The sequence below is a fragment of the Bufo gargarizans genome, chromosome 8 (genome assembly GCF_014858855.1).
Source record: "Bufo gargarizans isolate SCDJY-AF-19 chromosome 8, ASM1485885v1, whole genome shotgun sequence".
Taxonomy (NCBI): domain Eukaryota; kingdom Metazoa; phylum Chordata; class Amphibia; order Anura; family Bufonidae; genus Bufo; species Bufo gargarizans.
Window position 1 is genome coordinate 34,673,096 of NC_058087.1, and position 13,524 is coordinate 34,686,619.

Genomic DNA, 13,524 nt, shown 5'->3' on the forward strand with positions numbered 1-13,524 from the left:
CGAGCATGGTACGCGGATCTTCTGTTCCTTCTCGCAGACGCGCCGTGGCGTCTCCCTCTACGTCTCGACCTCCTTTCCCAAGGTCCGCTACTCCACCCGAGTTTACATCAGCTGCATTTAACGGCGTGGCTGTTGAGGCCGTGGTACTGAGGTTCCGCGTTCTCTCTGAGTCTGTTATCCAGACTATGCTCCGCACGCCCCAGTCTTCCAGAATTTATCATTGTACTTGGAAGACTTATTTTTCCTTGTGTGAGGCTGCTCAGTTTCACCCTCTCTACCTTTCTATTTCCAGAGTCTTGTCTCTCCTCCAGGCGGGCTTTGACAAGGGCCTTCGCCTGGCTTCTCTCAGGGCCGAAATCTGACCCTTATCTGTTCTTTTCCAGAAACCCCTGGCTTCCCGCCGCCAAGTGAGAACCTTTCTGCAGGGGGTCGCTCACCGCATTCCGCCTTTTCGTCCTCCTGTGGAACTGTGGGACTTGAACATTGTTCTGGACGCTTTTCAGGCCTCTCCTTTTGAGCCTTTACAGGATATTTCTCTTTCTTTTGTCTCGTTTAAGGTCGCCTTTTATTGTGGCGACTACTTCTTTTCGCAGAGTTTCTGAACTTGCTGCGCTCTCTTGCAGATCCCCTTTCTTGGTGTTTCATCAGGGTAAGGTGGTTCTGTGTCCGGTCCCTTTCTTCCTCCCTAAGGTGGTGTCCTCATTCCACATTAATGAGGCGATTGTTCTTCTGTCCTAACTCCTCTCGTCCTAAGGAGCATTCTCTTCACTGCCGGTCGGACTCCCTCTTTGTGGTCCCTGAGGGTCATTGCAAGTGCCTGCAAGCTTCCAAGGCCACCATATCCCGATGAATTAGGCCGGCAGTTAAGGAGGCCTATGTTGCGAAGCGTTTTGTTCCTCCCTTTCGGTTGACCGCTCATTCCACTAGGGCGGTCGGGGATTCTTGGGCGGTTAGACATCAGGCCTCTGTCCACACGTTTTCCAAATTTTATCACATCCACTCCTTGGCTTCTGCTGATGCCAGTTGCATGGCTGTTTTTCTGCCCTCCCTTGTGGACTGCTTTAGGACGTCCCATGGTGCTTTGTCCCCCAATGCATTCAAGGGAAAACTGGATTTTGTGCTCACCGTAAAATCCTTTTCTTGTCGGATGCATTGGGGGACACAAATCCCGCCCTCTGGCTAGTTTTTTCTGTTGGTTCTCTCTGGCTTAGGACTTGTTGGCTTATAGTTTTGTCTTGTGCTCCTCCTGCTTTTCTACCTACTGGTTTGCTCCTGCCTCTGCAGTGGGTATAGTCCAGGAGCCAAAACTTTTTACTTCTAGTGTCAGCCTCCTAGTGGCAGCTGGGCATATACCCATGGTGCTGTGTGCCCCAATGCATTCAAGAGAATAGGATTTTACAGTGAGTTCAAAAATCCAGTTTTCTTTTTCAACCACCTTCTTTTTTTCACTTCTGTTTGCCCAGTTTCATATCCTCTGTGGTTTGTTCCTATTTACTTATTCTGCGTTAATAAGCACTAATTTGCTGCTGAACCCCCATGCCCTCCACATTTGCACCAATCCTTCAATATAACCTTCTTGATCTAATTTTTAAACACCCTTAGGGCCTCATTCACACGTGAGTGAATCAAAGACGTGTGCTGTCCATGCAGAGCATGAATATATTTATTTTAATGTGTGTATTCACACAGATGCAAGCACTTTATGTAGTGTTTGCTTGAGGGAGTGGCACCTTCAAGTGTGAATGCGCACCTAGTATCTTGGGAGTAGCATTCCTCTGCACTTTTGCCCCCCTCCTCTATCCAATGAGCGCCTTAATTAGGTGGTACATATGGCTGTGCTTGCTCCTCCTCCCATTGGTTGCTTGATGCACATGGAGGTTACTAGGAGCAGCACACCATATGTGCGGTGTCTGCGCTCCTGAACATAGAAGCCCAATGGCTTAGGTAGGTTTAGCGTAGGACCCGCCTGACCTGAGACAACCTTGACGCTTGGTGGCGGGCTTAGATGTGTTTTGATCAAAATATATTGACTAAGTGTCTCAGACATTATCATATCAGGGTGAGGACTTAGTCCATAACCATGTAGATTGTAAGGCCTCACGGGCAGGGCCCTCTCTCCTTCTGTACCAGTTTGTAACTCATTTTGTTTATGATTAGTGCAATTGTCTGTATTATGTATGTGCACCCCTTATCATATCATATGTACAGCGCTATGGAATGAATGGCGCTTAAATAATAAATAATAATAATAATATATAGTGCTTGCATCTGCTTTAATAAGTGCATTATTATCTTGTTTCTGTGTTTTTCTTCAATAATATGGTCAGGGACATCCGCAAATTTGTATCATATCGTGCAGGATGTTTTTATCTTAGTTTTTTCTGTGATTTTTTTGTTTATGTTGTGTATTCACACATCTGTATTTTGGCACGGTCCTTGCTTTAAGCACAGAAGCATGCCCCCATGTCTATGGTTGCCTGAAAAAAAATCCAATACAACACAGATGCCGTCCGTGTTTCATGGATTGTTGCTAGGAAATGCTCTGGAAATTAATTGCCCCAATTGTTGACCCTTATAGGTTCTCACGGGCAGATTTGTTGCAGAATGTTTGTAATTGTCCCATTCACCTGTATGCGACTTGCAGAAATTCATGCAAATGCCACAAAATTAATAACATTTACATCACATGTATGAAAATCTGTTCTAGTCTCCAAAATGTCCGCAGACAGTCCTACGTTATTCAGGACGGAGCATAAATAGTTAATAACAGCATCTTCAGACAGTCGTCCATACAGATCACATCTTGTAAGCGTCGTTTTGTGGAATGACAGGCTGCATTCCTGTGCATGTTCTCCGTAGAATGCTGCAGGCTACCCCGTGTTTATGTAAAAAAATGAGTTTTAACCCACCCCCCTAAATACTTCCTTTTTTTTTTTTCAGGCTGGTCTTGCCGCTTATCTGCAGGGAAATGGTGGAACTACTGGATCAGAATAAGTCTGCGGTCAACCACACCAGTTTATCAAACTATGCATTTCTGTACGGCGTCTTCCCAGTGGCACCAGGAGTTGCCATATTTGCAAACCAGTTCAACATGGAAGTAGAGATTGTACGTGTTTACACAGCTAAGCCTATGATGCTTTGGGGGGGGGGGGGGGGGGGGACATGTGTTTATCCAGTTACAGCGGTTATCTGGTGTGATTCTATAAATAAAAATGGCATTCAGCATAAGCGCCCTATGTGTGGTGGTCCTCGACTAATTCTACCAAAAATCAGGAAAATGGGAGTTTGGTTTTCCAACGGAACCAAGTGCTAATGACTGAATCGGGGGCGGACTTGGAACCTAAGGGCTCTTTCACACTTGCGTTGTCCGGATCCGTCGTGTACTCAATTTGCCGGAATTACACGCCGGATCCGGAAAAATGCAAGTTCAGTGTTACTATGGCAGCCAGGATGCTATTAAAGTCCTGGTTGCCATAGTAGTAGTGGGGAGCGGGGGAGCAGTATACTTACCGTCCGTGCGGCTCCCGGGGCACTCCAGAATGACGTCAGAGCGCCCCATGCGCATGGATGACGTGCCATGCGATCACGTCATCCATGCGCGTGGGGCGCCCTGACGTCACACTGAAGCGCCCCGGGAGCCGCACGGACGGTAAGTATACTGCTCCCCCGCTCCCCACTACACTTTACCATGGCTGCCAGGACTTTAGCATCCCGGCAGCCATAGTAACCATTCAGAAAAAGCTAAACGTCGGATCCGGTAATGCGCCGAAACGACGTTTAGCTTAAGGCCGGATCCGGATTAATGCCTTTCCACGGGCATTAATTCCGGATCCGGCCTTGCGGCAAGTCTATAGGATTTTTGGCCGGAGCAAAAAGTGCAGCATGCTGCAGTATTTTCTCCGGCCAAAAAACGTTCCGGTCCGGAACTGAAGACATCCTGATGCATCCTGAACGGATTTCTCTCCATTCAGAATGCATTAGGATAAAACTGATCAGGATTCTTCCGGCATAGAGCCCCGACGACGGAACTCTATGCCGGAAGAAAAGAACGTAAGTGTGAAAGAGCCCTAAAATAGCCCTGGAAAAAAACTAAAAGTGGCCCCATTTTGTAGTCGGGTCCAAAATGACAGAAGGCAGGCCCAACACAAGTAGGCGGAGGCAGCAATACCATATTGCGGCACATTATACCACCCCAGCAGAGCCAAATACCACAGTCCATCACAAAATACCTCTCCAAACCTGCCCCTCTGTGGTGACCACTGCTAGCTGCCATGTTCTGTCCTTCTACTGCAGTTGCCTCATTACAGTTGGTGTCAGGAGGGGGACATCAGACCATTACTTTCCATGGCTGGCGGCAGTGAGGAGGGCCCAGGCAGCCCCCCGCGTATCGGCCCTACCGCTAGTCCGCCCCTGTACTTAATGTTCCCCTGTCATTACTCGGGCCGTGTTGGGTTTACTGCGTTGGGTTGTACAGTGTGCAGTACTCCGCTGGTACATCCGTATTCCATAGGAGCCTAAATATGCATGGGAGATTTTAGTTTTTCTCAGTTTTTTTTAGTTTTGTCAGTAGAATCCTGTTGTAAATAATTTTTGCAATTCTACAGAAAGGCAGCCGGGTGGTCTGTAGATTTCCCTTTTGTTTTGGATGGTTTGCTCGGTGGCCATATGTTGTGATATGCACTAAAATCCACATTTATCAGTGTATTTGCCCCTTTTTTTTTTTTTTTTTTTTTGGGCACTATTAACCATTTACTTTTGAATGTTGTCCTCGCCATACACGTGATTTTGATGGTGTACAAAACCTATACGCTATAATTTTAGCTACGTTGAAAATAAATAGCCGAGATGATGTACGTGTATGTTGTGGCAAAGAAGACCTGAGCAGTCCGTCATAAATTTGTTGCAACAGGTCTCTAAATTTGCCTAGCTTTAACATCAACCTTTAACAATGGCGCTTTTGATATCAGCTGGCTTCCATTCGAGGTTTTGAAACCTTTATACTAGAAACAAACCCAAGTAAGGACTTTCACCCTCTCCAGTTGATGCCAAGGCTCTTTGTGTGCAGCAGCGCCTCTGGTTAATCCTTCAACTGTTTTTGCTTCCAGATCACATCCGGAATGGTGATCAGCACCTTTGTGTCTGCCCCGATCATGTACGTCTCGGCCTGGCTGTTGACCATCCCTTCAATGGATCCGAAGCCCCTAGTCTCTGCTCTGCAAAACGTCAGTTTTGACATTAGTATTGTGAGCATGGTCTCCTTGGTGAGTTTACACAATGGGTGTAGAGTAAGTACGTGCTAATTAATAAAAGTGGAACTCAAATGGCAACTTCTTGTAACATCTTATGGGATTAGCCACCATGTATCAGCAGGTGGGGAGCTACGGCCCTCTGTCCTTGGAGAGAATCTGTCACCACATGAAGCCACGAGGTCTCGGTGTTGTGTTGAGTATATGTGCTTTTTGTGAAATGTAGCGGTGTTCCCATTATGCTATGAGCCAGAAGTCCTCTGTATACACGAGCTGTGGGCTCTATCAACCCTCCTGCTGCTGATTGACGGCTTTCTCTCTACTAGGCCTTATGCACACGACTGTATTTTGCATCCGTGTCCTATCCGTGTCCGTATGTCCGTTCTGCAAAATGATAGAACATGTGCTATTCTTGGTGGCAAAATGCAGACCACGGACCCATTGAAGTGAATGGCTCCGCCAAAAAACGGACGCCACGCGGACATCCTCTGTGTTTTATGGATCCGTATTTTGCAGAACGCAAAAAAAAAAAAGATATGGTCATGCGCATGAGGCCTTAGGGCATTCACACGACTGTATCTGTTTTGTGGTCCACAATTTGCGCATCCTGGCCATGTGCATACCACCATTTCTATTTTATTTTTTCAAACTCCAGTAGAAATGTCCTATCCTTGTCTTCCTTTTTTTTTTTTTTTTTTTTTTTTTTTTTTTTTTTTTTGGCTGTGGAATGTACATCTTTTACGGCCCTATTGAAATGAATGGGTCCACATCCAATTCACAAAAAAAGCGGATCAGATGCAGACAGAAGATAGAATGAGCCCTTACTATGCATAGTGAGAAAGCATTCAATCACTGGTGGAGGGCTCCCAGCACGAGGCGAGTGCTGTAACTAATAAAACCATAAATTTCCCAAAAAGTGCATCACAAGTACATAACCGACCTAGATTGTGCTCAAAAGAAGGAACCGAGTGAAATGGCTCTGTTACCCTATACTTGACCTGTATGGACATTTTATAAAAAAAAAAAAAAAAAAATAAATTTGCACGAGCCGTTAGTGCTGCTGCTTTTTTCTTCATTGTGGTATGTAACCGAGCTAGTGCTGTAATCAGTGGGCAAGCTACCCTCCGCATAAACGTGGTGACAGGTCCCTCTGAACTTTATATTCTATCTGATTGTAGGTTTATTGTCACTTTACCCTGTAATGTATTTCAGAAATTGTTGCTGCTTTATAGTGAACTGATTAATATCCTCAGTGGTGGGACAATAACAAATTAGACTGTAAGTGATGATTGGTTTATAAAGTAAAATTCCATTTATCCCATGTAGTCTCCTTGCTTACAGGTCTGGACTCTGGCTGTATTGCTTCTGAGCAAAAAGTATAAGCGGCTTCCTCACATGCTGACGGCAAATCTGTTTCTTGCTCAGGTGAGTGTCTATTTTTGTATGGTGCAAACTCTCAGGTTTCTAAAACCAAAGACCACCACCATCACAATGCTGCCGGCAGAGTTACTATCTGCATTGTGGTTAAACCCTTATGCTCAGAATGTGTGAGTGATCGAGGGGAGTAAAGCCAGTTTATCAGAGTTGACATGTCCCCAACCAGCATGTGACCACTGAGTCTATGCAGTCACGTGCTGCTTGGGGATATGTCACCACTGAGGTCGGTGAATGACTGTAGCAGTGAACATGACGAGGTGGAGGGACATCGCGCTTCCGCTCCACAGAGGACTGGAAGGGGCAGGGACAGGAACCTCGACTCTGGAGCGGAGCGCCAGTGAGCAAGGTGATTTCTTTTTTTCCTATTTTAACAATTGGTCTTTTAGCTTGGGGGGTCGGACAACCTCTTTTAAGGTGCACCTTGTGGGCAAGGTTGTATATTTAAAAATTGAAGTAAAATGTACAGATGGTCAGTGAAACAAATCTCCGGCCTTCAGGCACAGACTGGCCGTAGACACTACTGGGAATTGTCTCGGTGGGCCGATGCCCACAGTGCCACCCAAGCCCTTCTCACTGCCGCTGGTCTGGTACATACTACTGGGGGAACTATAGGGGGCATTATTAGAGGAAGTCCAGCCAGCATGCTGAAGGTAGGGCTGGCTTGGTGTTGTGGCCCAAATCTCACATCCTAAGATCCCTGCTCCATATCCATATTAGAGACAATTGGAAAAGGAGGACAGAACATGGCAGCAATTGATGGCCACCACCGAGGGACAGCTTCTGGGAGGGTATTTAGTCCTGCACTTTGGTATTTGGTTCTTTGGTATGGTATTCTGTGCTGTGCTATGATGGATGATGATCTTGCCAGAAATGAGTGCTTAAAGGAGTATTCCCATCTCAGACAATGGGGGCATATCGCTAGGATCGTCAAAGGTGGGACCCGCATCTATCTCTAAAATGAAGAATAAAACGAAGGCGGCAAAGTGGCGGTCGGCAGTGCTGGGTCTGGCCACCACCAACCGTTCCCATTAGCCCATCGAAAATAGTCATGCGGCACACCCGGCTATTTTTGGAATGCCTATAGAATTGAATGGGAGCTCACCGCGCTTGCACGGCCACTGCTTCCATTCACTTCTATGGGGCTGACGAAAATAGCCGAGCCAGCACTCCGCCATTTTCGGTGGCCCCATAGAAATGAATGGAGGACATGTGCAGTCCGCCCACCTTCACCTTGCCGGCTGGGTTTAGGAGATGGGTATGGGGCCTAGAGGAATGGGGGAAAATACTAGCATATCGCCCCTATTGTCTGAGATGGGGAAAACCCCTTTTACGGTCCATTCACACGTCCGTAAGTGTTTTGCGGACCGCATATCACAGACACTGTAATAGAAAATGCCTCTTCTGGTCCTCAATTGCGGGCAAGAATAGGACATGTTCTATTTTTTTTCAGGAACGTAATTGCGGATCCCTAAAAAACGGATCCCGAAAATGTAGATTTGCATCCGTTCCAGCCCCATTGAAAGTAAATAGGTCCGCAAATTGCGGAACGAATGCGGACCCAAATAACGGACGTGTGAGAGGACCCTAACACCATCCTTCCGTTTTTTTTCTTAGATAGGGTTAGTGATGGTCTATAAACAAGCCTAAGACCTTCTTGCCGGTCCTGCTGTACACCCTGGATGTTTTTGTCTCTCCAGCTTATTGTCTGCTTTGCAATGGTGTTATGGAACTTCATCATAAAAGAAAGCAACATCGTGGGGCAGATCCTGGTGTTTGTCATCCTTTACAGTTCCCTCTACAGCACTTTCCTGTGGACAGGTATTTCAACCTGTTGATATCAAGCACTGCCTCCAATAAATGATCTGTTCTCTTATTCTGTAGGTTATTACTAGAAAAAGTCATGAATGTCTGATTCGATTCCTGGAACCATTACGGATACCTTCCATGCCTAGTCTGAAGTGACATTGTATTACAGAAAAAGGCCAAAGGGGCTGCAACCCCTGGTCATCAGTGATGGTCCCAGCAGTATGACTCTCACCTATACCCTAGCAATATCCCATCAGTATCTCTTATTGTTGTGTCCCTGCATATAGGAATTTGCCAGTAAATGCTTCATAGCGCTGTATGTGAAACATGCATCATTTCTTTACTGGTCCCAACTATTTTTATGCTTCTTAGGTTTGATCTCTTTGTGCTTGTTTTTACTAACGAAGAGAGAAGTTAGTAATATTCCCACTGTTATAATAGCCTTGACTGGCTGGGGGTAAGTGCTCGTTTGGGACGTCTGTCTTTTATCATCTGTGATTATTTAATGGTGAAATATTAATGCCTACCTGCTTTATCCCTATAGCCTTCCTGTGTTAATAGTGTGTATTCTTGTGAGCGTCGGAGAACGTGACGTAGACAGTATTGACTCTGCTTTCTTTTATGGAAAGGCTCAGGTAAGTCTGGAAAATATCAAGAAATGGACATGCTTTGAATGTGTACAGCTTGGTGTAATCACAAATATGTAACCCATAAGCTTTTATTTTTATTTTTTTTTCTTTCCGTTTATGTTACGTTTTTTTGTGTTCCATGTACGGAACAATTCATTTCAATGGGTCCGCAAAAAAAAACGGAATATACTCCATATGCATTACGTTTCCGTATTTCTGTTCTTAGGGATCCGCAATTACGTTCCTGAAAAAAATAGAACATGTCCTATTATTGTCCGCATAACGGACAAGGATAGGACTGTTCTATTAGGGGCCAGCTGTTCCGTTCTGCAAAAAACAGAATGCACACGGATGTCATCCGTATTTTTTGCGGACCGCAAAACACTGAAAAAGCCATACGGTTGTGTGCAATAGGCCTTAGTCTTTGATAGAAATGTACATTGTGTTCGGATGCTAGTTTCCGCACCGGGATGTACATTTTTATCATGGTGATCTTGTGGGTGCCGTTAGTGGCCACAGCATCTAAGTAGCTAGACACCGGCTCCCCTCCCTCTTGATACCATTGACTAACAATGGTCCCTAGGGCTGCCATGTTCATAAGCCTATTTGACCCTGCCAGGAAAAAAATACACAAAAATACTCTCCCCCCAGATTATATATATATTTTTTTATTAATGTAACAAAATAAAAAATACACATCATTGGCATAGCCATATTCCTAACTACTCAGACTATAAACATTTTCATATTTAAAAGGACCTTTCACCAGTTTTTACTTTATAAAAGCGATATCTCACACTGTAGCCCATGTTCCCTAGATGTCATATCGCAAATTTTTTTTTTTCTTGATCCGCTCCTCCGTTGCACCGCTGTGCCCCTCGTTCTGTTTAGGCGCCCTGTATGCTAATTAATAGCATCGGAACAGGGAGGAGAAGACATCAGCTTTTCTCAGGGGGCGTCTCTTCTATCTGTCTGTGGCGCTGTCCAATCACAGCGGGGCGCGTCAGAGCCATTGAGAAAAAACTGCTCACCTTCTTCCTGGCTGTGACGCCCTCTGCTGTGATTGGACAGCGCCACAGCCAGATAGAAGAGGCGCCCCCTGAGAAAAGCTGATGTCTCCTCCCTGTTCCGATGCTATTAGCATACAGGGCGCCTAAACAGAACGAGGGGCACAGCGGCGAAACGGAGGAGCATATCGTGAAAAAAAATTAGCGATATGACATCTAGGGAACATGGCTACAGTGTGAGGTATCGCTTTTATAAAGTAAAAACTGGTGAAAGGTCCTCTTTAAACAGGATGTCCCATGAAAAAATATTCTACAGTTTTAAAACCAGTACCTGGATATGAATTCTTTTGTAATTGCATGTAATTAAAAATTTTGCATTGCCACTGAGTTATTCAATAATCTGTATAGCGCCACCTGCTGTTTTTTCTTATTTCTGTAACCTGCTCACTGAGAAGGTCGCACATGCTCAGTTTCATCCTTCAGTTGCCTCCTGAGCTGTGATAGGGAGAACTGAGACACGCCCCCTGAGCTGCAGCAGAAAAGACGCCCCTTGATCTGTCAGCTTGATATAAATCTAGCAGAACAATGAATGGGGAGATCTCTGGATCCATGTGAGGTACAGGCAGGGGCGTAGCTACTTGGGGTGTAGAGGTAGCAGTCGTTACCAGGCTCGGGAGCCTGAGGGGGCCCAAAGACCCTTGTGACGCATAAGAAGACACCGGTATTATAGAAAGTGCATACTGGTCAAGTTACACCTCTGGCTGGAGGGAAGGGGATAGGTCAAGAATTTGGCATGGGGGGGATGGTGCCGTTTCAGTTTTTGCCTAAGGCAATGTGCTTCCCATTTTTACATTAGTCATGGGATAACCCCTTTAACTATATTTATATGCTACTCGTAAACACGTCCAAACTGAGGCCATTGATTGGTTGCAGCTGTCACATGAGATGGGACTTCATTAGGGACTGGAAATAGTGGACATGGGAACCGCAGTGCTGGAACAAAGGGGCTTTCAAATTGTGTTTGTTTTTTTTTAATTCACTTTTCTACCAGCCACTAGTGTGTGGTGTTTTTTATTTTTTTTTTTATTTTTTTTTATTTGAAGGTTAGGCAACCTTTTCAGAGTAATTTGAATCCAGCTGATCAACCAACTGAAAAGATGTGAATCAGTGGCATAATGGTGTACGTAACGTAGTTGTGATGACCTCATGCACGTGCCTCGGTTTGTTCATATCCCTCTTGTTCTTGTATAGATTATTAGCACAGCAGTGGTCTTATGCATCAGTATAATGCTCTCTGGCATTTCGCTTTTGTGCATGAGTCGCAGTGGACAAGATGGAAACTACCAGGTACTGAATCAGTCATTCCAGGGCAGTAGTAGCAGGACTGCAGATACCGCCACCGAGTCCAAGCCAGAGAGTCCCATCATGGCTAGCACGCCATCAAACTCTGCAACAGGTAAATGTAGCCCTTAATATATTTCAAATTTTTAATTTTTTTTTTAATATATGACATATCCTCGGGCTAGGTCATCAATATCAGCTGGTTGAAGAGAATGCGCGCGCCGTGCCAGCGCAGCCTTCCCTTCATTGTTTACCTGCTCGCCGTCGACATCGCAGCAGTGAGCAGTGTCATTACAACAAGCCGTCCCATTCACTTCAATGGGCCGGCTCCTTCCTATACACTTGTCAGTGCCGAACTGATATTGATGACCTACCCTGAGGATAGGTCATCCATAAAAATATCTCAGAAAACCCATTTAAAGATATTTTACTGTTGTCATTTATTAAAAGGAGTCCTACTAAAAGTGCACAGCCCAGACTCCTGGCTGACACACTGTAACAAACCCTCAGGACATTTCTACTGCTGATATATTTAGACGTAAGCTCATATGATACTGACAACTGAAGTTTATTTTTTAGCTGGTAATTTATTCTTGTTAATTCTGTGCAATCACTAGAATCCTTCATTTCTAAGAAGAAATGCAAATAAATCTTGTGTTGCCCCAGAAAATATAACTGAGAAACATAGAAAATGGATTGTCTATCTAGTACATTGGCTGCAGCGCAGTAATAACATTGTGGTGTCTCCGGCTTACAGAGGTCTGTGCGTGTGGCCAGGAAAACGGAGACGTGTGTCAGCTTGCGGGATCTCCAAATATGCTGAGTGTAAATGAGGCTCCCAGCATTGAAGACGGTACAGTATACAGATTGTTAGCCTTATACTGTCAGCTCCATGGTGTACGTGGAGATCTCTGCTGAACTGTATTTAGTTTGCCTTTTATGATTTTGTTTTCTCATGACAATGACATAAAGCAGGCTCAATGTATCTTGGGCTACGTAAAATGTCATGTTTCCATAACTTCATATGGGGCGGCTGTATGGCAAGCTACAGACAGTAGAAGAGATGGTATTTGATTATGCTTAGTGTTGGTTTGTAGCCTGCGTAGGAGCTAAGAGTGTTATGTTTTTTGTATTTTTATTTTTTTTAAACCCCTCTGTGTGGTGTGATGATGGTGGGGGCTCCTGAGCTAAGCTTGCAACATCAGTTTATCAGTAGGTAACATAGACCTCACACCCAGCATTGAAGCTAGCTCCGATCCCAGCTATTTAAAGACTATATACACCTTTTGGTGACATTACTCATTTCGAGCTAAAAAAACATTTTTTTTTTTTTATTTATTTTTTTTTCAATTTAGTCTTATGTGGAGCCCTTTTTTCTGTACAGAGCTGAGATGTTCTAATAGCAGCCTATGAATTTTCTCTCCTTTCCGTCAGTTACGCTGGGTTCACACCTGAGCGTTCTGAAAGGAGCGCTCTGTATGCGCGATTGTACCGGCGTTTGCAATCGCGCATACAGAGACAAGCGAACGCCCATTGTCCCGCGTTCCCGAAAGTCTATGTACGTTCCTTATCTCTGCTCTCTGACCTTATAAACACTCATTATAGCTCATTTCTTATCTTACTGATACGAATGTGGCTTTAAGTATTTATGACCTCTTCGTAGTTTAGAGATAAGGTTTATTAGATGATGGCACAAAGTGAAAGTACCAGTCACACAGTTAGAAAAACAGTTAACCCTTTGTGACAGAACGGCTCAATATTTTTTATAAAGACCGTTTTGAAAATATGATTTTTAGCCCAAAATGAGTAAAATGAAATCGTAAATAAAAACTGCCTCCAAAGGTGTACATAGCCTTTAACTTTTTTGACGCCAGTGTCCATAGCAACAGTGGCATCCCCTATCATGGGGGACTGAGGGGGTTCCATGGCAGCCAGGGTCCTAAGAAAGGGTTTGCCATCCTTGTATTCCTATTCCATGATGCACTGCAATACAGCAGTATGGGCAAGTCCTATGGTGGGACCAAAAAATGTAGAACAAAATATTCGTTTTTCAGAAAA

At 44.7% G+C, this 13,524-nt stretch overlaps 1 protein-coding gene across 2 annotated transcripts in view; it reads left to right on the forward strand.

Annotated features, from left to right (window-relative positions):
• The window catches only part of GPR155 (G protein-coupled receptor 155), a 37,233-nt gene that overhangs the window by 13,050 nt on the left and 10,659 nt on the right, over positions 1–13,524 (forward strand). For both annotated transcript variants that reach the window (XM_044303868.1, XM_044303869.1), the window contains exons 4-11: positions 2,941–3,106; positions 5,106–5,261; positions 6,588–6,671; positions 8,381–8,501; positions 8,862–8,946; positions 9,034–9,124; positions 11,377–11,581; positions 12,224–12,319. In XM_044303868.1, coding sequence (XP_044159803.1) covers positions 2,941–3,106; positions 5,106–5,261; positions 6,588–6,671; positions 8,381–8,501; positions 8,862–8,946; positions 9,034–9,124; positions 11,377–11,581; positions 12,224–12,319 — 1,004 coding nt within the window. The remainder of the gene's footprint in view (positions 1–2,940; positions 3,107–5,105; positions 5,262–6,587; positions 6,672–8,380; positions 8,502–8,861; positions 8,947–9,033; positions 9,125–11,376; positions 11,582–12,223; positions 12,320–13,524) is intronic.